Raw genomic sequence first — 24,278 nt, 5'->3', positions numbered from 1 at the left:
GTATCCTCCAGTCTTCCGGTACCTCACCCATGGCTAACGATGATACAAAAATCTCTGCCAGGGCCCCAGCAATCTCTTCCCTTGCTTCCCATAGCATCCTAAGATACACCTGATCAGGCCCTGGTGATTTATCCATCTTAATGCGCTTCAAAACATCCAACACATCCTCCTTTGTAATGTTGATATGCTCCAGGATATTGCTGATCCCTCCCTTGAACTCATTAGCTTCCATGACCTTCTCCACGGTAAATAGAGAAGAGAGATATTCATTTAAGACCTCGCCCATTTCCCGTGCTTCCACACATAGATTACCACACTGATCCTTAAGGGGACCTACTCTCTCCCTTTTACTCTTAATATACTGATAGAATCTTTTAGGATTCTCCTTTATCTTATCTGCCAGGGAAATCTCATGGCCCCTTTCCGCCCTCCTAATTTCCTTCTTATGTGTACTGTTATATCCCTTATACTCTTCGAGGGACTTGCTTGATCCCAGCTGCCAATACCTGACATATGCCTCCTTCTTTGTCCTGACCAGACCCTCAATATCCCTCGTCAACCAAGGTTTCCTAAACTTGCCAGCCTTGCCCTTCAATCTAACAGGAACATGCCGGCCCTGAACTCTTCCTATCTCACTTTTAAAAGCCTCCCACTTGCCAGACGTCCCTTTACCTGTAAGCAGCCTCTCCCAATCAACTTTTGAGAGTTCCTGTCTGATGCCATCGAAATTAGCCTTCCTCCAATTTAGGACTTCAACTTGAGGACCAGTCCTATCCTTTTCCATAACTATCTTGAAGCTAATAGACTTATGGTCACTGGTCCCAAAGTGCAAGCCCACCTGTCCAGCCTCATTTCCGAAGAGGAGGTCGAGTGTAGCCCCTTCTCTAGTAGGGCCATCCACATACTGCTTCAGAAAACTATCCTGGACACAATTAACAAATTCTTCCCCATCAGATCCCTTAGCACTAAGGCAGTCCCAGTCAAAGAACAAAACAAAGAACAAAGAATAGTACACCACAGGAACAGGCCATTCGGCCCTCCAAGCCTGCGCCAATCTTGATGCCTGCCTAAACTAACACCTTCTGCACTTCCGGGGCCCATATCCCTCTATTCCCTTCCTATTCATGTATTTGTCAAGATGTCTCTTAAACGTCGCTATCGTATCTGCTTCCACCACCTCCCCTGGCAGCAAGTTCCAGGCACTTACCACCCTCTGTGTAAAAATCTTGCCCCGCACATCCCCTCTAAACTTTGCCCCTCGGACCTTAAACCTATGTCCCCTAGTAACTGACTCTTCCACCCTGGGAAAAAGCTTCTGACTATCCACTCTGTCCATGCCACTCATAACTTTGTAAACTTCTATCATGTCGGCCCTCCACCTCCGTCATTCCAGTGAAAACAATCTGAGTTTTTCCAACCTCTCCTCATAGCTAATGCCCTCCAGACCAGGCAACATCCTGGTAAACCTCCTCTGTACCCTCTCCAAAGCCTCCACATCCTTCTGGTAGTGTGGCGACCAGAATTGCACGCAATATTCTAAATGTGGCCTAACTAAGGTTCTGTACAGCTGCAACATGACTTGCCAATTTTTATACTCTCCGACCGATGAAGGCAAGCATGCCGTATGCCTTCTTGACTACCTTATCCACCTGTGTTGCCACTTTCAGTGACCTGTGGACCCGTACGCCCAGATCTCTCTGCCTGTCAATACTCCTAAGGGTTCTGCCATTTACTGTATAACTCCCACCTGCATTAGACCTTCCAAAATGCATTACCTCACATTTGTCCGGATTAAACTCCATCTGCCATTTCTCCGCCCAAGTCTCCAACCGATCTATATCCTGCTGTATCCTCTGACAATCCTCATCATTATCCGCAACTCCACCAACCTTTGTGTCGTCCGCAAACTTACTAATCAGACCAGCTATATTTTCCTCCAAATCATTTATATATACTACAAACAGCAAAGGTCCCAGCACTGATCCCTGCGGAACACCACGAGTCACATCCCTCCATTCAGAAAAGCACCCATCCACTGATACCCTCTGTCTTCTATGACTGAGCCAGTTCTGTATCCATCTTGCCAGCTCATCTCTGATCCCGTGTGACTTCACCTTTTGTACCAGTCTGCCACGCGGGACCTTGTCAAAGGCTTTACTGAAGTCCATATAGATAACATCCACTGCCCTTCCTTCATCAATCATCTTCGTCACTTCCTCAAAAAACTCAATCGAATTAGTAAGACATGACCTCCCCTTCACAAAACCATGCTGTCTCTCGCTAATAAGTTCGTTTGTTTCCAAATGGGAGTAAATCCTGTCCCGAATAATCCTCTCTAATAATTTCCCTACCACTGACGTAAGGCTCACCGGCCTATAATTTCCTGGATTATCCTTGCTACCCTTCTTAAACAAAGGAACAACATTGGCTATTCTCCAGTCCTCTGGGACCTCACCTGTATCCAATGAGGATGCAAAGATTTCTGTCAAGGCCCCAGCAATTTCTTCCCTTGCCTCCCTCAGTATTCTAGGGTAGATCCCATCAGGCCCTGGGGACTTATCTACCTTAATGCTTTGCAAGACACCCAACACCTCCTCCTTTTTGATAATGAGATGACTGAGACTATCTGCACTCCCTTCCCTAGGCTCATCATCCACCAAGTCCTTCTCTTTGGTGAATACTGATGCAAAGTACTCATTTAGCACCTCGCTCATTTCCTCTGGCTCCACACATAGATTCCCATCTCTGTCCTTGAGTGGGCCAACCCTTTCCCTGGTTGCCCTCTTGCTCTTTATATATGCATAAAAAGACTTGGGATTTTCCTTAATCCTATTTGCCAATGACTTTTCATGATCCCTTTTAGCCCTCCTAAGTTTAGCCCTCCTAACTTAACCTTGCTTAAGTTCCTTCCTATTGTCTTTATATTCCTCAAGTGCTTCATCTGTTCCTAGCCTTCCAGCCCTTACAAATGCTTCCTTTTTCTTTTTGACAAGGCTCACAATATCCCGTGTTATCCAAGCTTCCCGAAACTTGCCAAACTTGTCTTTCTTCCTCACAGGAACATGCTGGTCCTGGATTCTAATCAGCTGACGTTTGAAAGACTCCCACATGTCAGATGTTGATTTATCCTCAAACAGCTGCCCCCAATCTAAATTCTTCAGTTCCTGCCTAATATTGTTATAATTAGCCTTCCCCCAATTTAGCACCTTCACCCGAGGACTACTCTTATCCTTATCCACAAGTACCTTAAAACTTATGGAATTGTGGTCACTGCTCCCGAACTGCTCCCCCACTGAAACTTCGACCACCTGGCCGGGCTCATTCCCCAATACCAGGTCCAGAATGGCCCCATCCCTAGTTGGACTATCTACATACTGTTTCAAGAAGCCCTCCTGGATGCTCCTCACAAATTCTGCCCCATCCAAGCCCCTAGCACTAAGTGAGTCCCAGTCAATATTGGGGAAGTTAAAATCACCCACCACTACAACCCTGTTACCTTTACATCTTTCCAAAATCTGTCTACATATCTGCTCCTCTACCTCCCGCTGGCTGTTGGGAGGCCTGTAGTAAACCCCCAACATCGTGACTGCACCCTTCCTATTCCTGAGCTCCACCCATATTGCCTCGCTGCATGACCCCTCTGAGGTGTCCTCCCGCAGTACAGCTGTGATATTCTCCTTAACCAGTAATGCAACTCCCCCACCCCTTTTACATCCCCCTCTATCCCGCCTGAAGCTTCTAAAGCCTGGAACATTTCGCTGCCAATCCTGCCCTTCCCTCAACCAAGTCTCTGTAATAGCAACAACATCATATTTCCAAGTACTAATCCAAGCTCTAAGTTCATCTGCCTTACCTGTTATACTTCTCGCATTGAAACAAATGCACTTCAGACCACCAGTCCCGCTGTGCTCAGCAACATCTCCCTGCCTGCTCTTCCTCTTAGTCCTACTGGCCTTATTTACTATGTTAGGGAAGTTAATTAGGGAATTTAAAATCACCGACTATTACAACCCTATAATTCCTACACCTATCTGTGATTTCCCTACATATATGTTCTTCCAATTCCCTCCGACAATTGGGGGGCCTATAGTATAATTCCATCAAAGTGATCACCCCTTTCTTATTTCTATGTTCTATCCATATGGTCTCGCTGGACGTTGCCCCCGGGATATCCTCTCTAAGTACTGCCGTGATGTCCTCCCTAATCAATAGTGCAACTCCCCCTCCTCTCTTCACGCCGGAAGCATCGGTACCCCGGAACATTGAGCTGCCAGTCCTGCCCATCCCTCAACCACTTTTCCGTCATAGCTATAATATCACAATCCCATGTACCGATCCATGCTCTGAGTTCATCTGCCTTACCTGTAAGGCTTCTTGCATTAAAGTAAATGTTGTTTAGCCTACCAGACCTTCTATGCTCCCTGTCCTGCCCCTGCCCAGCCTGCCTACTGGACTTGCTTGCTTTAACCTCTACATTTGCCTCAGTTATCTCATTGGAGAGACTACTACTTTGGGTCCCACCCCCCTGCAAGACTAGTTTAAACCCTCCCGAGTAGTACTAGCAAAGCTCCCCACAAGAATATTGGTCCCTTTCCAGTTCAGATGCAACCCATCCCTCTTGTACAGGTCACCTCTGCACCCAGAAGGGATCCCAATGGTCCAAGTAGCTGAAGCACTCCCGCCGACACCAGCCCTTCAGCTACGCATTCATTTGCCTTATCCTCCTATTCCTACCCTCACTAGCACGTGGCACAGGGTGTAATCCTGAGATTACAACTCTAGAGGCCCTGCTTTTTAACCTTCTGCCTAACTTCCTATATTCACTTTTCAGCACCTCATCTCTCTTCCTGCCTATGTCGTTAGTACCAATATGGACCACGACCTCTGGCTGCTCACCCTCCCCTTTCAGAATTCCCTGTGCTGCTCAGAGACATCCTTGACCCTGGCACCAGGTAGACAACACACCATCCTGGATTCTCGCTCGCGGCCACAGAAACGCCTATCTGTGCCCCTGACTATAGAGTCCCCTATCACTACCGCTCGCCTACACTTTGACCTTCCCTGCTGTACAACAGAGCCAGTTGAAAGGGAAATCATGTTTGACAAATTCATTGGAGTTTTTTGATGATGTAACTTGTAGGATCGATAAAGGGCATCCATTAGATGCAGTATACTTGGATTTCGGAAAGGCATTTGATATAGTGCCACACAAAAGGCTAATATGCAAGATAAGGGCTCATGGTGTTTGGGGTAATATATTCACTTGGATAAAGGATTAATTAATGGATAGGAAGCAGCAGGTAGGGAATAAATGGGGCATTTTCAAGTTGACAAGATGTAACTAGTCAAGTAATGCCAGGATCAGTGCTGGGGCTTCAACTATTTACAATCTATATTAATGACTTAGACAAAGAAAATGAGAGTAATTATCCAAGTTGTCGTCATTTAGGACTGAAATATGAAATTTCTTCAGTTAAACATCTGGGAATCTTTGGAATCCTGTACCCCAGAGGGTTGTGGATGCTTCATCATTGAATGTATTCAAGGCTGGGATAGATAGAATTTTGATCTCTCAGGAAATCAAAGAATATGGGGATTGGTAAGGAAAGTGGAGTTGAGGCAGAGGATCAGCCATGAATGTATTGAAAGATGGAGTGGACTCGAGGGGCGATGTGTCCAACTCCTGCTGCTATTTCTTATGTTCTTATGGATCATCATGGAGAATGTCCATCAGAAAGCACTGTGGTTAAATTTCACCATACTGATCACAACATTGGTATTTCAGTTTACTTGCCAGGGTTTTTCCTGTGTTCTTGGCTACCAGTAGAACATCTTGTGCCCTAATGATTTCAAATGCAACAGGCAAGCTGCTATCAGTATGAAGGAATTTAAACACAATGTGTCCTGACAGATACAGTGATGCTGTACATTTATTTCATTATCTTTGATAAAATGTCTCATCCCAAGAAGCTGTGAGGAATCAAACTATATGCTGATGCAAACTGTGAACTTAGGGCATTCTTTTATTTAATTCTTCATGGTATGTGGGTGTTGCTGTCAAGGCCAGCATTTGTTGCCCATTCCTAATTGCCCTTGAGAAGTTTGTGGTGAGCTGTCTTCTTAAATCGCTACAGTCCATCTGGAGAGGGAACTCCTACAGTTTTGTTCGGAAGGGTGTTCCAGGACTTTGAGCTAGCAGCATCCAAGACAGGATGGTGTGTGACTTGGAGGGAAACTTCCAGGTGTTGGTGTTCCCATGTGTCTGCTGCCCTTGCCCTTCTAGGTGTTGAGGTCGCGGGTTTGGAAGGTGCTGTTGAAGGAACTTTGGTGAGTTACTGCAGTGCATCTTGTATATGGTACACACTGCTGCCATTCTGCATCGGTGGTGGAGGGAGTGAATGTTTAAGATTGTGGATGGGGTGCCAGTGAAGCAGACTGCTTTGTCCTGGATTGTGTCGAGCTTCTTGAGTGTTGTTGGAGCTGCACCCATCCGGGCAGATGGGGAGTATTCCATCATACTCCTGACTTGTGTCTTGTAAATGGTGGACAGGCTTTGGGGAGTCAGGAGGTGAGTTACTCACCTCAGAATTCCCAGTCTCTAACCTGCTTTTGTAGCCACAGTATTTATATGGCTACTCCAGTTCAGTTTCTGGTCAATGGTAACCCCCAGGATGTTGATGTTGGGGGATTCAGCGATGGTAATGCCATTGAATGTCAAGGGGGGATGTTTAGATTCTCTCTTGTTGAAGATGGACATTGCCTAACACTTTTGTGGCACAAATGTTACTTACCCAGCCCAAGTCTAGATGTTATCCAGGTCTTGCTGCATATGGACACGGTCTGCTTCAGTATCTGAGGAATTGTGAGTGGTACTGAACATTGTGCAATCGTCAGTGAACATCCCCAGTTCTGACCTTATGATGGAGGGAAGGCCATTGATGAAACAGCTGAAGATGGTTGGGCCGAGGATTCTACCCTGATGAACTCCTGCAGTGATGTCCTGGAACTGAGATAATTGACCTCCAACAACCACAACAATCTTCCTTTGTGTAAGGTATGACTCTAACCAGTGGAGAGTTTTTCCCTGATTCCCATTGATTTCAATTTTACAAGGGCTCCTTGATGCCACACTCGATCAAACGCTGCCTTGATGACAAGGTCAGTCACTCTCATGTCCACTCTTGAGTTCAGCTTTTTTGTCCTTGTTTGGACCAAGGTGTAATGAGGTCAGGAGCTGAGTGGCCCTGGTGGAGCCGAAACTGAGCGTCAGTGCGCAGGTTATTTCTGTGCAAGTGCTGCTTGACAGCACTGTTGACGACACCCTCCATCACTTTGCTGATGATTGAGGGGAGGCTGATGGGACGGTAGTTGGCTGGATTGGATTTGTCCTTTTTGTGGGTAGGACATACCCGGACAATTTTCCACATAGTCGGGTAGATGCCAGTGTTGTAGTTGTACTGGAACAGCTTGGCTAGTGGCGCAGCTAGTTCTGGAGCACAGGTCTTCAGTACTACTGTCGGGATGTTGTCAGGGCCCATAGCCTTTGCAGTATCCAGTGCCTTCACCCGTTTTATGATATCACGCGGAGTGAATCGAATTGGCTGAAGTCTGGCATCTGTGATGCTGGGGACCTGAGGAGGAGACCGAGATGGATCATCCACTCAGCACTTCTGGCTGAAGATTGTTGCAAGTGCTTCAACCTTGTCATTTGCACTGATGTGCTGGGCTCCCCCATCATTGAGGATGAGGATATTTGTGGAGCCACCTCCTCCTGTTAGTTGTTTAATTGTCCACCACCATTCACGACTGGATGTGGCAGGACTGCAGAGCTTAGATCTGATCCATTGGTTGTGGGATCTCATAGCTCTTGCTATTGCATGCTGCTTCTGCTGTTTGGCATGCAAGTAGTCCTGTGTTGTAGCTTCACCAGGTTGACACCTCATTTTTAGATATGCCTGTTGCTGCTCCTGGGCATGTTCTCCTGCACTCTTCATTGAACCAGGGTTGATCCATTGGCTTGATGGTAATGGTAGAGTGAGGGATATGTCAGGCCATGAGTTAGAGATTGTGGTTGAATACAATTCTATTGCAGCTGATGGCCCACAGCGCCTCGTGGGTGCCCGGTTTTATCTGTTCTGAATCTATGCCATTTAGCATGGTGGTAGTGCTACACAACACAATGGAGGATATGCTCAGTGTGAAGACTTTGACTTCACAAGGACTGTGTGGGGGTCACTCCTACCTATATTGTCATGGGCAGATGCATCTTCAACAGATAGATTCATGAGGACAAGGTCTGGTAGGTTTTTCCCCCTTGTTGGTTCCCTCACCACCTGCTGCAGGCCCAGTCTGGCAGATATGTCCTTCAGGACTCGACCAGCTTGGTCAGCAGTGGTGCTACTGAGCCACACGTTGATGGACATTGAAATACCCCCATCCAGAGCACAGTCTGTGTACCTGCCACCCTTGGTACTTCCTCCAAGTGGTGTTGGAAGAGGACTGGAGTACTTAGAGGAGTACTGATTCATCAACTGAGGGAAGGCAGTAGGTGGTAATCAGTAGGGGTTTCCTTGCTCATGTTTGACCTGATGCCATGAGACTTCATGGGGCCCGGAGTCAATTTTGAGGACTCCCAGGGCAACTCCCTCCTGCCTGTATACCACTGGGCCATTGCCTCTGCTGGGTCTGTCCTGCCGGTGTGATGGTGCTGGTGGTGTCTGGGACATTGGCTGTAAGTTATGATTCTCTGAGTATGACTGCATCAGGCTATTGTTTGACTAATCTGTGGGATAAGCCCCCATATGTTAGTAAGGTAGACTTTGCAGCATTGGGTGTGCCGTTGTTCTTTCCGGAGCCTTAGTCGATGACAGGTGGTCCATCTGGTTTTATTCCTTTTTGACTTTGAAGCAGTTTGGTACAACTGAGTGGCTTGCTAAGCCATTTCAAAGGGCAGTTAAGGATCAGCCACATAGCTGTGGATCTGGAGTCACATGTAGGCTGGACCAGACAAGGATGGCAGATTTCCTTCCCTAAAAGACGGTTTAATGCTTTACGTGGGGAAGTACTTTCCTTACATAAGGATTGCCCTCCTTTACTAAAAACACAGAGTGTATGTATCTCTTTACATTTAATTTATTAATTTCTTCATCTGGTTACTTTGGCCGATGAGAATGGAAGGAGATACAAGCTAATGGGTGGTTTGAGAGTGGGTTTGGCTTCACAACTACCTGTTAATCAACACAATACCATTATAATTTTTAAACTTTGTCTTGGTGCTACTGCAAAAATATTGCAATAAGGTAGGCAGTTGAATCCATCTACCTTTCCTTTCCTAGAAATTTATACTCTCCATCACAGTATAACTAACTGTCCCTTGAATCTTTCAAAAGTTTTTACCACTATTACCTGACTCAGAAGACCATTCCAGTTATTGATCATTCTATGTGGAGATGTGCTTCCTGACATCAATCACACACTTGTCTTTACCTATGTCCTGTTGGCAAGGTATAATTTAAAATAATGCTCCAAATCTACCTTTCTTATTCTGCTGAATATACCTCTATAAAATCCCCTCTCATTCGCCTGCCTTCTGGATTGTAGTATTATTTTTCTTTAGTCTATCCTTATTACTCAGTCCTCTTACATATTGGCCAACTCATAGTCCTCTTGTGCACCACATACAGAGTTTGGATGTTGCTCTTGCATCTTGGTGCCCAAACTTATCATAATATATGACCCCGATCAGAGCACTCATTTCTACATGGCTTGTGCTCTAATGATTTTGGAAACATGGCTCTGTATCACTACTTTTTCACTGAGCTTGCTGGTTTTATAGCCAATGAAAAATTAACAAATGCATGCTGTAAGTCATACTGTGCAGATTAGAAAAAAGTTGCTGTGATTGAATTGAGCAACATGTCCTTTGGGACTTCAGCTTGTTCTTGTGTCCAACCTGAGAGTGAGCTACTTGTCTTTGAACTGCTCTCAGTACAGGGTGTGCTAATGCTCTATAGTATGTAGTAAGTGAACACTTACATTAATTAGTAATTTAAATTTTGATGCATTGTTAAAAATAAAGACAGTAGCCCTTTTATTAGTATCTTTTGAATAAATCATCATTGCTAATGTTATTGGGTATAAATGGGCTACAAATGCTGATTGGTATATAAATCTGGAAATAAAAGCTGGTATCAGTAAATGTGACCTTGAAGCTGTCAGATTGTCATAAAAACTCAACTGGTTCACTAATGTCCTTTAGGGAAGGAAATATACCAGCCTACCTGGTCTGGCCTTTCTGTGACCTCAGTTTCACACCAATATGATTGACTCTTAACTGTCCCTAAGATGCCACTTGGTTGTATCAGGATGACTAGAGTTGGGCAAGAAATGGCAGTATTGCCAACGATGTCCTTATCTTGAGTATTTTAAAATAAATAATATATATAGCTAATTTCACTTCTTTTCATCCTTTAGAAAATAATTCTCTTTTCTCTGATAAGGATCAACCAAAGCAGAGAAAATTTATTGTGTTGTACTGCATTTTGTAAATACTGCACAAAGAAAACTCTACGTTCACACAAGAGGCGATGAGCCAATTAGTGCTACTAAAGGATAGATGCACATGGTGAAATAGACCTTCAGTTGTGAGCTATATATAATTGTGGGTCCACGTAGGATACAGTAAAATATCCCATTAAACATTTCTGCGGTAAGTGCTCTACTAGAGTTCTTGATTACACATCATATGAGGTATTGAAACCTATTTATTTGGTCGATTTTTACTCTTGACCTGAAAACCTGGTTCACACTGAAATATTATGCATGCAGATCTCTTAATCACAAATATAAGTGTGCCCTAGGGAAGAGGTAGGTGCTGCAAGATATTTCTGTCCTGTTTGAATTGTTGGCTGCCTATTACAAGATTTAAACATAAAATATTTCATAAAATAATGAAAGCGATTATACATGAATATAATCATTTACCTTTGCTGATATTGAAAGTTCCATATCTCTTTACTAAATGTAAATGTTAGCAAATATATTATCAGTGTATTTATTATATTTTCATTATTTTCACAAAACAGCAGCAACTCTAGATCATAATCCAGTTTAAACCTTGCACCATTTACAGTATATTGTAGGCATTTTGCTTTAATACCTGATAATAGCACATTCAAATAATTGAATTAAAGTGAGAAGCATCAGTATTCTTTGGGTACTTAATCATTTTTCAATATGTCAAAAATGTTCAGCTCCGGGAGTGTCATTTCAAGTCATGCAATGTAAGAGTTAATGAAGGTCAGTTGTCGAAATTGTCTCATGGGACGAAGGGTAAAGCTTGGTTGAATGAACTACATTTTTTCTCCAAATTCTGTAGATTCCCATGTTTGCTGTGAGCCAGAGCACCCTTCAGTGCTGAGCCAAGTGTGTGCCTAAATATAATTTTTAAGCTATCATAAATCTCGTAGTTGAATTTCCTGTAATTTTACAACTGCCTTGTGACAAATATTGATCATTCTTGCTTAAGACGTAATGTAATTTGAGCAGTGCTTGTTAGAAGCATAAATGCTGTTCCTAACTTTGTTTTAGTCCTGGCAATGCTTGGCTTAATAATAATGGACAGGAATCACACTGGCAATAAAGAATAGTTTCTATTTGTACTGAGTTTATTTGACACAGCTGTATGTCAAATGGGTTTTAAGAAACATAAATAGTGAGCTGCTATTCCTCAAAGCCTTATTCATAACTATTACTAGGTAAAATGGGATGCCCGTCTACAATGTTTCTTGCAGTGCTTTGCCAAGCCATTACCTCATTTTTTACATAGTTTGTAGTCCAGTTGTTTACAATGTTGTGAGGATTTTAAAACAATTTTTTTAAATTCTCAGACTAAGCACGCAGTGAGTTGGTCAAGAAGTAGGGCAGGATAATAAAGGATGCCCAAACAGATAACGATAAAATAAAAACAAGAAATGCTGGAAATACTCAGCAGGTCTGGCAGCATCTGTGTAGAGAGAAGCATAGTTAACATTTCGGGTCAGAGCCCCTTGGAAGGCAACCAGTGTTAAGATTACTTTCTGGTAGTGGTGAGTATGTCTAGCCAAACTTATAACATTTGGTATGGGACTTGGAAGGAATATATATGCAGTGTGTGAAATATCTACTGCTGAAACTGGTGGTCTGAACCAGAAGAGCAGTATTATTGCAGAAATACATGAAGGCAGCATACATTTTCAAGTTTTGTTATCTAATCATATTTTTCATTTTCTGAAACTTCTATATCCCTGTTGGTATTTATGCTGAGGTTGAAACCAGCCCATTTTTTGTCCCAACAAATTGGTTATCCCAAGTGCTTTGCTTGTAAGATTGCTCTGCAGACACACAATCATTATACCATAAGTTGTCCTCAAAGTGAACAATACTTATGTAATCTCACTTGGCAGAAACGAATTAGTCAGTCTGCCTCAGACAGATTTCTTAAGTATAGTTAGCAAACATCAAGTGGTTTACTTTCCTCTCTGGTTAAAGTTAAAAGAATTTTTTCAAGTAATTCGTTTATAATAGTTCAGTAAAATTGTTTTTCTTTAACTTGTGCACAGTTATAAAATCTAGCCTAAGAGTTGTCAATTGGTTTGTAACTTTGAACACATGAATGGAAACAAACAAGATATTTTAATTAGACAATTGAATTAACAAGTGTTTTTGCCCAAAGCAATAATTACCCCTTTACTGAGAGATCTTTAAATGGATCCTGTATCCGATCAGTTTCTAATATGAAATAGAACTGAGTTCTACTGCCATTTCTAACAGTTAATAGAAATGTTCAGCTAATTGGTCTTACACTGGTTAAATGGCGATACTTTCATGAACAGAATACAGTATATTAGTGATGAGCCTCCTTTGGGATCTTCTAATGTGTGTAGGAGCAGGGGAATGTTAGGCCAATGAAATGGTTAAATGTCAGTTACGTGGATTGGAGAAAGCATTCTAACAAATGACACTCTGCTTTTTAATTGGTTAGCTGCAAAAAGTAAGATTACAAACAATTTTAAAGATGCTTTTTCAAATGTCTGTTTATTCTACAGGTAATAAGTTAACTAGCCTGTATGTAGGAGCTGTCTGGCCAGCCTAGAAGTCAAGATACAAGAAATCAGACATCTTGTTTAAGGTAGCTAATATGAGTAATTCAACTATGCTAAATAGTTCACTATGTGCACTGGTACTTGTGTAAACTTAGTTGCTGTGAGGTTAAAGTTCTGTTGACATGGTATTAATAATTATCATAACATTGACCCTCCCCCCCCAAAGAAAAAACATGGAATCATTCCGAGTAGCTGAACTTAAAATCCATTTGTCAAATTTCTTTTAGGCTGTTGTTTTGAGCTCACTAACTACAAAAGTTTAAACTTTTCCTCTGCAGGTACTTACCATAAACCTAGCTCTGACGAAACTAAGTAAGAGGTGAATCAAATGTTTACTTAGAAATTCTCCACTAATTAAGTGGTTTAATTCAAGCTGCCATGGGGCTTGTGATCACTGGATAAGCCAATATAGAGCATTAATGCTTTAATTCATTACCTTGTGTTATCATCCAAAATATTAAGCCCGTTAGATCAACAAAGAATTCCTTTTCTAATGCTTGGTGTCCACTGGCTTTTTTGTATATTCTGAGCTGATGTTGAGACAGAAGATAGGACTTGCATTCATGGCCTTCAATATAGGTGATAAAACAACTCTAATGATCACAATCTTATATAACTGTATTGCTGTTGTAATGGTTCAAGAAGGGTTAATATTTGCATCATTTTATGATTATTTTGCCAATTTAGTATTTAATCTAAAAATGATCTAATAACAAGAGAAGTTAATAATTTTTTTAAATGTCCACAATTGCTACCATATAACAGTTTAATCTGTTTTCAGTGCCCTACGCAAAGCCAGGACTTTCAAGAGCTTTTGACAATTGTTCGTAAAGCACACTGTAGACTTTTTACAAAAGTGAAATGAAACCATTAATTACATTGATAAAGGTCTTTGGTGGTCAGCACTTTAGAACTGAAACAGCATTTAAGCTGCCTTTCAGCGTATGCCATTGGACTAACAATGTTTGCTCTGCAGATTTTGTCATTTGTCTATTTAGTAACAAGACAAGGCGTAAATAAGAGATTTCCAGCTTTGGACAGTCAGAGAGAATGAGTGAGGGATGGCTTCCTCTGATGTTAATCTAAGAAGGTGGAGTTTTTCAGCACTCAAGTAAAACCGACAGGGGAAATAAATTAATTCCAGTCACTGCATTTTATGCCTGATCAGCTCCCAGTTTTAGTCTGCTCTGACTGAGGGGAAGGCGTTTGCCCTCCTAAAACAAAGTTAACAAAAAAAGACGCGCCTTGAGGCGCGTGGGAGGGGGCTGGAAAGTGGAATACAATATGCTCTGAGGAAGACGTGTTCGAAAGCTGTATTGCAGCTTATGAAGCTGATGTATTAGAATGCAGTAGAAACAGCTGACAGCTGGCAGTTCCTACAGTTCCTGGCTTATGACTTTTCCAACAGAAGCTTCCTGACATTAAACTTGTAATCTCTTTAATACAGCCAAAAAAACCTCTCATTCACAAGAACCTGGTTCCCAGCAAAACGGAATACGAAGAGGACTGAGATATGGATAAAAAGCGATGCTTTAAATCTTGGACTTTGCTCTTTCTGGTTGGAATATTCTTACCAGATTTTGTATATGGATCAGTGGGGTTTTACCCAAGGTTTGCCCCATTCTTTTTCCTTTGTACCCACCATGGAGAGTTGGAGGGCGATGGAGAACAGGGAGAAGTATTGATGTCACTTCATATTGCGGGAAACCCAGGATATTATGTGCCTGGTCAAGAATATCATGGTAGGTCACTTTCTGTATTTAAATGGATGTTGCTTATGGTTTTTAGTATCCAGTTTAACATAACAGTGTAACAGTTTGTTACTGGGTGAAACAAGTATGATATTTCACATGATGTAACGTGTGAAATACATATCTATTATTGACATGCATCTGGTTAAAGTCTGCATATTTAAAAGAAGCGGTTCTTTGTTTTGAGAGACACTGGCGTGTTTAATATTTTAATGTTTACATTAGCAGAAGAACAAGGTTAAAAATAGAGCCTTATTAACATGATTTATTTGACCGTCAGCATGCTTGCTGATATGAGTTATGAAGACAAATGGATCCTTTGGGGTTTCCTCCTTTGTTGTGAACCATTCCCTTTCTGTTCCTAAATCTCTGTCCTTCGAAGAGTCTGTGCTGGAGCTTGGGTGTATTAAACTAAGCTGGCAGGCCTGAGTAGGCTTTGTGTGTGGGCTTAACTCAAGTGTACAAATCTTTTGCTGGGACAGCTGTCAGTCCCAGGCCGGTCTATGTTTTAAAATAAAGTAGGTACATTTCCGATGTGAGTACATTCAGTGCACTCGCAGGTCATTTCTATCCTGCGGACTGTGTTCACAGTCAGGCAGATGATAGCGGAATGCCCAGCACAGTATCTCCACTGTACATGTGTGAACTAGAGCAGACTGTTCCCTGTAAGCCAAAAGTGAGAGTTCAGGTCAGCCGTGCATGGGGTTGAATTAACATGGGAAAAAACAGCTTGACTTAAGCAGTAGGAAGCAAAATTGTCAATCTTGTATCAGCACAGGAGATTCCGACAATCTCCAAAAGGCAAAATTAAAATAATTGTACTGAAAAAAAATATGCTAAGCACTTTGAAATAATTTTAATGAAAGTAGAAAGTATAGTGCTTTAAGTTTTAAAGTATAATCCTACAAAAAAATGTGCCTTTAATTCCAGACTGGTTGCCCTAATATGATGGTATCAGATGATATGTTTATATTCAAACATGATATTTAACCAATTCTGTTCAAGTACTGGCAATTGTTCATCCATTGGGACTAATTAGTGGGAAACAGCTGTAAAATGAATACACTGCACTTTTCCTGTAAGGTTATAATAATTAATTTTAAAACGTGCAGGCATATTTAGTTTCATACTCAGTTACTGTTTCAGTATCATTGAAGTATAGCAGGATATGCAAAGTATCGAGAGCATTACAGACAATCGTGCAATCCTCACCTAAGAGAACAAAATAATAATGATATCTGGACTGCCTTTTTTGGGAATAGTCAATGAGGGTAAATGTCCTATTACTTACAAATCAACCAATCTGCAGCTAAGTAGTGAAGGTCATTCTTGTCAATAAATGAATCCAGATTCAGTTTATTAGCATCCAGGATGTGTACTGTTGTAAAGTTCAGAGAGAGTGGCTTTGTGAAAACTTTTTAATGATTATTTTCTGATTATTTCACAATATTGATGTCATCAAGGAAGCCAGACCTTTTCATGATTCAGCCATGTCAGGTGTCTAGCTTGGCTCTGCAAATCAGAATTAAAATGCAAAAGGCATTGTGTTACCTTTTACACAGTTAAGGGTACAAATATAGCAATAGGTACAAATTAGCTTCTTAACACCTGAACTCAGCTAAACATATAATAGTTATGTTGACTACTGTTTTGTAAGTGCTGGGGAGGCAGCCATTAAGACTTGAATTTAATAATTAGATTTAAAAGGTTGCTGCCTATAATTGTCTAAGCTTTTTGCCTTTGTAACTTTTATAATTCTGGGATTAAACCAAAGAAATTCTGAAATAAAGCAGATTTAACAGACATTTTATTTCAGAACTCAATAGATAGCAATAAATGTTTAAGGAAATCACTTCCACTTTCTTTCTTCACACTGGATCGGCAGTTATGTTCTAACCATATTGCCACACAAAAATTTGAACAAGGGGTTGGGAGTAAAGTTGTGTGTACATAACATTCTCTAATGAAAAGCCCTGGAACATGACCTGTTCACAAACTTCTATCAATGGCTCTTGAGTTGGACATGTGTAAGAAATGGACTCACCAAATGATTTTCCATATTTCTCACCAGAAGCAAATTAATTTCACTTAGTGCCTTCCTCAGCCTGGCTGAGATAGAGAGCTAACTATCTGGGGAAATGGTAGGAAAAACAAGATAGCTCATTAATACACTTATTTCATTGTGTTATCTAAATGCTCTTTCAAAATCTCAATTTGCTATGTCTTGTGCCTGACATATAATACAAAGGAGCTAAATCAAACAGCCTGCTTTTCATCCACTTTTTTTAACCAAAATTCTGACCATCTCAAGTAGTCTGAGAAATAGCTTGTTTTAACATTAGCATACAGCATAGTGGAGTGCAGATTTGAGACCCCACTCCATTGAGTTCCTGATCTGAATGATGTCATAAATAGAGTGGCAACAGAGATCAGGTGTTATTTTGTTGGGAGGGAGGGATATTGGAGGAAAAGTCAACTCCTAGACACTATGTCAAGGCTATTGACAATCAGCTAGTAATGATGGTTCCAGCTAGTTCCGAAGAAGGGTCACTGACCCGAAACATTAACTCTGCTTCTCTCTCCACAGATGCTGTCAGACCTGCTGAGTATTTCCAGCACTTTTTGTTTTTATTTCAGATTTCCAGCATCCGCAGTATTTTGCATTTATTACATCTAGTAATGATGTTGTAGATGTCTGGGAGCGCAGTACTTCCAGCTTTGTATGGGCATTGAAGGGGAGCAAAAAATTGAAAATAACTGAGGGTATAAAATAAAAGATCCTATGTTCAATTTCTAAATATTCTGTATTCCTTACAACATGAACTACTAACTTCTTGTGAGTAGGAAGCAGCAATGCCTTTCTCACATCCTACATAAACCAAAACCAGACACCTGGTTTGGACTTGACTGTTTTACCGGGGCTTGGCCACATACAGTACCAAAATATTTTACTGTTAGTGATCATAGAACCCATTGTATTTAGCAACTTCCAGGCCACTGGCTGACTTTGACCACTTTGCCTCTGCACAAAACTACGATATATAATAGTAACAACGGAACAACAAAAATTGCTATTTTATAAATAATAGTATAAACATGACTACTTATCAAAATAGAGTAATAGCCATTTTGTGATCAGTTTCTCAGAGCCCATGAGGTCACGTCACTTATTTAACATTTTTAACTTAATGTTAATTGCTGGGTATTTTGTTTTGTGAGTGTAATCAATATTTTAATGGCCGTGGGACAAACACTTTCTGCGAAAGTTAACATTGATGTTTCACAGATAAGAAACATGGTGTTCCAGCTTTCGTTTAAAGTTCATACTTACGGAAACGTTGCTAAACCCTCATTCACTATCATTGGTTATACATTAATCTGTTGCCTAAATAGTGAAAATATGTATGATGGGCTTAGAATAAAGTCGTGAATGATACCATTTGTTTATTGCATAAAACAATTAAAACCCATTTAGATTTTAAAAAGGAAAGATCAAAAGGTAAAACAGTAGGTTTCAAATAATTACTGTGATGTAGCCTTGATGCTATGAGCCACCGATATCTTATGATATGGTTTGGATATTTCTGCTTAAATTCATCAAAAATCTTGGTGTAATTTATTGAAGAAAAAAATGCTGTTTTCTTAGTATTGTCTTGTCTGGAAGCTCTTTAAGTAGAAAAATTAGCTCTTGAAGTCTAATGTATTTGCTGAGGAAAAGGTTCTCATCTCTGATCATTTAATGTGTCCTATAATAATGTTCCTGTATCAGCAAAGTGCTTCAGCTCTAGAACAGGGTTGACAGGTGTGACATAGTGAAAGTGGAAATGTCTTTGTGTCGACAGCTTCTTACTCCTGAAAGCAAACTGTTCCACTTGAGTATGTACCGAGATCATGTTGTTATAAATCACAAATCATGTTCTATTAGAATTGTAAAAGTTCCTATTTTATTCTCATTTAAAATATGTATAGAAATAAATGTGTTAGATTATAAATATCAATGAACTAGTCAGGTGCTTTCAGACTGAGATTTACCAATTGAACTTTGCTTTGAAATCTAATGATGGGGGCCTTGTATGCTACTCACTGGATCAATGTGGATTCAGGAACAGCACTTTCCAAAAACCTAAAAAAAACTGCATTTTATAGCTAGTCTTGTGCTTCATAAATCTTAGATTTGTTTTGCTATGTTGATGTACTAGTGTTTTTCATGGTTCTTTTCAAACTTGTTCAGGGGAGAAATTAGTTACTTTGGTAGCAGGAGCAAAACAAAACATAAGAGTGGCTGGTATTGGAAAGTGAGAGAGAAATAATTTCCACTGGAACTCTGCCTGCTTGCATTCCAATGCATTTTCCAGTAGGCAGGACGAGCTACGGCAGAAGCACCTACTTCAAACAGGCTGCTGCTTTATTTTAATACTAATTTGGGGCACGTCTGTTCTGCACACAATTTACTCCCTCCTGGCATTCTGCCAAGAGTTGCTAGGTGGTGGTCACACTCCCTTCAATTGCCTTTAACTTTAGATGCAATTTTCTGCTCCAACCACTAGTGTGTTCCCTACGCATGTCTGAATCTGCACCTGATTCATAGAAATTGCACTACAAAAGGAAGCCATACAGCCCTCTGCACTGATGCTATCCCTTCAACTTGAGTTCCATTCTATCTCTATTTGCTGCCCTTTCCCATATCCTTTCAGATTATTTTTCAAATGATTATCCAATTTAATTTAAAATGATGCTTTAGTCTCTACCCTAATAGCCCCTTGTGGTAAGGCATTCATTGTTCGAATAGCATCTGTGGGAAAAATGAATCTAGTGATCGCCCTCTGTTTTTGCTCCAGACTTTGGCTTAGCTAAATTCTCAGGCACCCTGGATCTGCAAAGGTATCCGAATTGCGACTTCAACATGTCTATAATATGTGCAATAATGATTTGTGTAGTTATGTGGACCTCATTGTATCTATACTTTGCAGCTTTTCATAGCTGTCATAAAGGTGTCATGACCAGCACTTCAGAATAGCCTTGGCCGCCACAAATCCAACATTGCACCCTTCTTGAGTTAAATAATGGGGGCATGATGAATTTCCTTAAAATAAACACATCATGACTGTAGTCTGAGAATGGGCATTGACCTACATGATCCTACACCTATGGTCACAGAAAAGCTGCCATAGTGGTCCATAAATCTGCAGCTATTGCATACTGAACTCATAAGGCCACATAGATACCATTAATGGCACCCTTCACTTTGGGAAATTCTGCCTTTTGGAAAAGGTCCTGTGTCTTCTAGTGTGCCATCAGTTGTCCATGAAAACTGTGACTTAGTTGCTTGTTCTGCCAAACAAGGCATGACCTGCTTGATATATGTACTGTGAACAGGACACTGCTAATAAGACCCGCTGTGGCACCCTGGAATGAGCCTGAGGTTGTGATGACTTTGAAAATCATTATCTTGTAGTGAAAGGTCAAGCTCTCAGCATGCGGCACTGTCTGTACAGCCTCCCCGGTGAATCACAATCTACAAAGACAGAATTTCACTGAAATCCAAGTAAATTAACTTCTGCCTTTATGCTAGGGTTCTAGGCTAACATCGGGTGTGGTCTGTCTTCCTCTGACGTATCCTGACTTGCCTGGCATCCCTCTTTTGTTCCTCTTCTTTTTCCAAATAATCTAAGTATAAAGGTATTCCTCCATAGACCTAATTTTAAATTGCAGCATCTGAAACTTGCAATGCCAAAACTCATAGCATAAACACTATGAAAATAAACTGAGTTCAAAAAACATCTGCAATACTTTTCTCCTATTGGCACCAAATATCAAACTAACAAATGCTGCCCTTTAAATGCTGACATTTTGTCAACATGCAACCTTGAACACCAATTTTATATGGACAAGATGAGTGCATGTCACATTTCCTACATGAATCTTGCATGCAGTCATGAACATATATTTAAATGTTGTTATCTTTAAATGAACATCTTGCCAGTTTTTGATGAGAGCCTTTCTCCCCTCAAGAAAAGCAGATCGCTTGCATTAAGGGTGACAATCTGTTGAGCACAACCTCTTCCCTTACTTCCAACCACATTCCCTGCCAACTGGAAAATTGTGGCTTGTATCTTCACTGTACCCATGTGAACCTATGCTCTTCCACATCAGTTACTCTTGTAGCCTGTCTAAGTAAAATTGAAAATTTTGTGCTGTGGCAACGGTAACTGCTAGAAACTGTCTTGAGACTGTTCAGACACATTTCACATAGGACTGTTATAAGGGCATAGTGTGGAGACATTAAATCCATTAGTCTGACTGGATTCAAAGCTGGTCCCAGAAATAAAAGAAGATCCATCATATTTACTGAGTTTTTGAGGAGGAAGAAAAATACACTTTCTTTGCATCTTACTGAGGAAAAGAAAAGAATTGGTGAAGCATTTATATAACACCTTTAATGTTGTCAAGAATAGATGCTGAGCTGTAATAGAAGATTTAGTGGAAGTGGTTGAGAAAGTAGGTTTTGAACAGACTTTTGTTAGTAGGGAGAGAGGTAGCTATGTTTACAAGAGTTCCATAGTGGAGGGACAAAATAGCTGAATTTGGAGCAGGAGGGAGATGGAAAGGACACCAGAAATCACACAATCTCCTACATGCTAAAACTAGTTTTTAAAATTTGTTTTGATGCGATTAAAAATGTTAGCTGAAAAATACTGATCCTTTATTGTAATTAACAGGTTCCTGGGAATGAGATGATTACTGACAGTGTATTTAATTTATCTACTGTTTAAAATGCAATCATTATCATCCCCTCAATAGTTCCGAGTCTCAGAAAGGCACAAGGTAACCTCTTTACCTTAGCTGTCTCCCTCTGTAAAAATCCAGCCCCTTTCCCTTTTTGTTCTCTTTTCAGTTTACCTCGTGTCTTCGCTTTCTGTCTTTCCCAGTTTTTTTCTCCTCTCTGAATGGGTCTCTTTCTATAAATATGGCTTTCTCTCCTTTTTGTTGTGTTGGAACACAGCTGTGACAACTAATTGAACACACAATAAAAATTCACTTACCCCAGGTCTCTCATTTCCTAGCACTAGACAAAAATGGTCGGGAACGAAACATAAGCTGAGCTGGAGGCTGTCAGCCAGGGAGTGATGGAGAGGAGGTAGGATTCCACACCAGATGCCATTCAAGGTTGGGTGGGCAGACAGGTGCCAGGTTTGGTTGGTAGGTCAGGAAGAAACTGGAAGAGTTGAGTCAAGCATAGAGTCCAAAAAGGTCGCAGATTGAGCTGGACTCGCAATAATCTGGGTTTGAATGGTGGGTGAGCTTGGGTTGGGGAAGAGCAGAGAGGCTGAGAGCTTGGAACTGTGTAGGGAAAAAAGAACACAAAAAGAAGAAAGTTAGAAATAATTTTTAAAAAGTAAAAATGGAAAATAAAGTGTTCTTCTGGGAATCCGATTGTTCTGTCATATCCTATGGTTAGCATAGACCAATCTACAACATTCCTGGCTCAATCAATGTCACATTAAACATACAGTATTATAGACATGGCATTTTAATAATGTGGGTAAATGAGAGAAGACCCTTATGATACTGACTGGATTGTACCCTTAATGTAGTGGTGCCCTTTTCAGGTTAAGCACAAGACTTTAATTTTTTTTTATCAGAGCTTCAGATTTTAATGTCTTCATGGGATTGTAAGGTTTGCATAGAATTATAGGAGTTTATCTGAGAAATTTCAGTGACCTCAACGACAGCTGAAGAAGAAGGTCAAAAGTAACCTGATGGCCATTTTAAAATATACAAGCAAAAAACACTTTGAGAATGGGAATGAAACAAAATTCAGTTGGAGGAAAAATTGAATATTGGAAGAGTCAAGAGAGAAATAGACAAATTGCAGCAAAATTAATCAGTCCATCACTTGAGAACAATTTTAGGAATAGTATCAGTGTTTATCTAGAGAACACCATGAGTCACCATAGAGAACACCATAAGAAATATTGAGCATGCGTTTAGAATCAAAAACTTGTGTCTGGTAGATCAGCTAGAATAATTTTACATCAGATAATTAACTAGGAGGGATACTCAGTACATATTTTGATATAATGAAGATGTAAGCAAAATGAAGGGTGTGAACAATAACATATTTGGAGCTTAGATGCTAGATAGAAGTGGTTGAATGCTGTGTGGAATATGATAGTTCCTGAGCTGATGGAACTTAGGATGTCAATATTCTGGAAGTTTGGTACGTTTGCCTTTTGTGAGGGACAGAGTGAAGCTTTGGAGAATCTTTGCTCAGGAAATTTGATAGGTTGGGTGGAGTCAATGGTAAAGTGAATTGTACATGGTTTGATAAAGAACTGAACGTGATGGACCAAAATGCCTTTTAGAGTCATAGAGAGATACAGCACTGAAACAGGCCCTTCGGCCCACCGAGTCTGTGCCAACAACCACCCGTTTATACTAATCCTACATTAATCCCATATTCCCTACCACACCCCCACCATTCTCCTACCACCTACCTACACTACGGGCAATTTAAAATGGCCAATTTACCTATCAACCTGCAAGTCTTTGGCTGTGGGAGGAAACTGGAGCACCCGGCGGAAACCCATGAGGTCACAGGGAGAATTTGCAAACTCCGCACAGGCAGTACCCAGAACCGAACCCAGGTCACTGGAGCTGTGAGGCTGTGGTGCTAACCACTGCACACTGTGCTGCCCTTTTGTTTTTTGTGCTTTGTTTCTGTTTCAGAAACAGTACTGTGCTTCTGCAAGGTTGTTGGAAAATGTTTGTTTTCCTTTATAAACAAAATGAAATGATGCCAATCACTTCAAAGCTATCACTAATACATGATATCATGATGAAAATCTGCAAACTCGTGTTCTGATTCGTCTCCATCCTAACGCAAAATAGTTTTCTCAGTACTTTTTTAATGAATACAATGGCCAGAATTTTAGGCCCCCCAAACGAGCAGGCTAGTGGGGTGTGGGGGGGGTGGGGGGTGGATAAAATTGAGTGGAGGCAGTGGTTGGGGGGGGGGGCAATCCCGCCCCGCTGCAATTTTACGTGAGGCAGCGGCAGCGAGAAATGGCCCACCTGCCCCAGGCCATTCAAGGCCCTTAATTAACTGGCACTTAAGGGCCTCATCCTGCCACCACTGGTATTTTACCCTTGGCGGCCGGATGGCAGAAGCCTCAAAAACCCTGCCTGGTGAAAGCAGGTGGCCTTCTTGCGGGTTGGTGGGGGACCCTCTTGATCGGGCACCCTGTGCCCCACGGAGGGCCGCCCCCGAAGCCCCAACCGCCCCCAGTGCACAAAATCGCCCCTGCACACCTAACCGACCCCCCGAGGTCTGCGAGGCCCTAAAAACTCATCTGTCTTCCGGGGCCGTCCTTCATCTTGCTTG

The 24,278-nt window shown here is 41.2% G+C and overlaps 1 protein-coding gene across 2 annotated transcripts in view; it reads left to right on the top strand.

The window, feature by feature from the left end:
• The first annotated feature begins 14,188 nt into the window (after positions 1–14,188).
• reln (reelin) overlaps positions 14,189–24,278 on the top strand; it is a 399,693-nt gene continuing 389,603 nt past the window's right edge. For both annotated transcript variants that reach the window (XM_068059265.1, XM_068059264.1), the window contains exon 1: positions 14,189–14,884. In XM_068059265.1, coding sequence (XP_067915366.1) covers positions 14,656–14,884 — 229 coding nt within the window. In that variant the 5' untranslated portion in view covers positions 14,189–14,655. The remainder of the gene's footprint in view (positions 14,885–24,278) is intronic.

The sequence above is a fragment of the Heterodontus francisci genome, chromosome 27, assembly GCF_036365525.1.
Source record: "Heterodontus francisci isolate sHetFra1 chromosome 27, sHetFra1.hap1, whole genome shotgun sequence".
NCBI classification, from domain to species: Eukaryota; Metazoa; Chordata; class Chondrichthyes; order Heterodontiformes; family Heterodontidae; genus Heterodontus; species Heterodontus francisci.
This window is presented reverse-complemented; position numbering and strand designations above follow the sequence as displayed.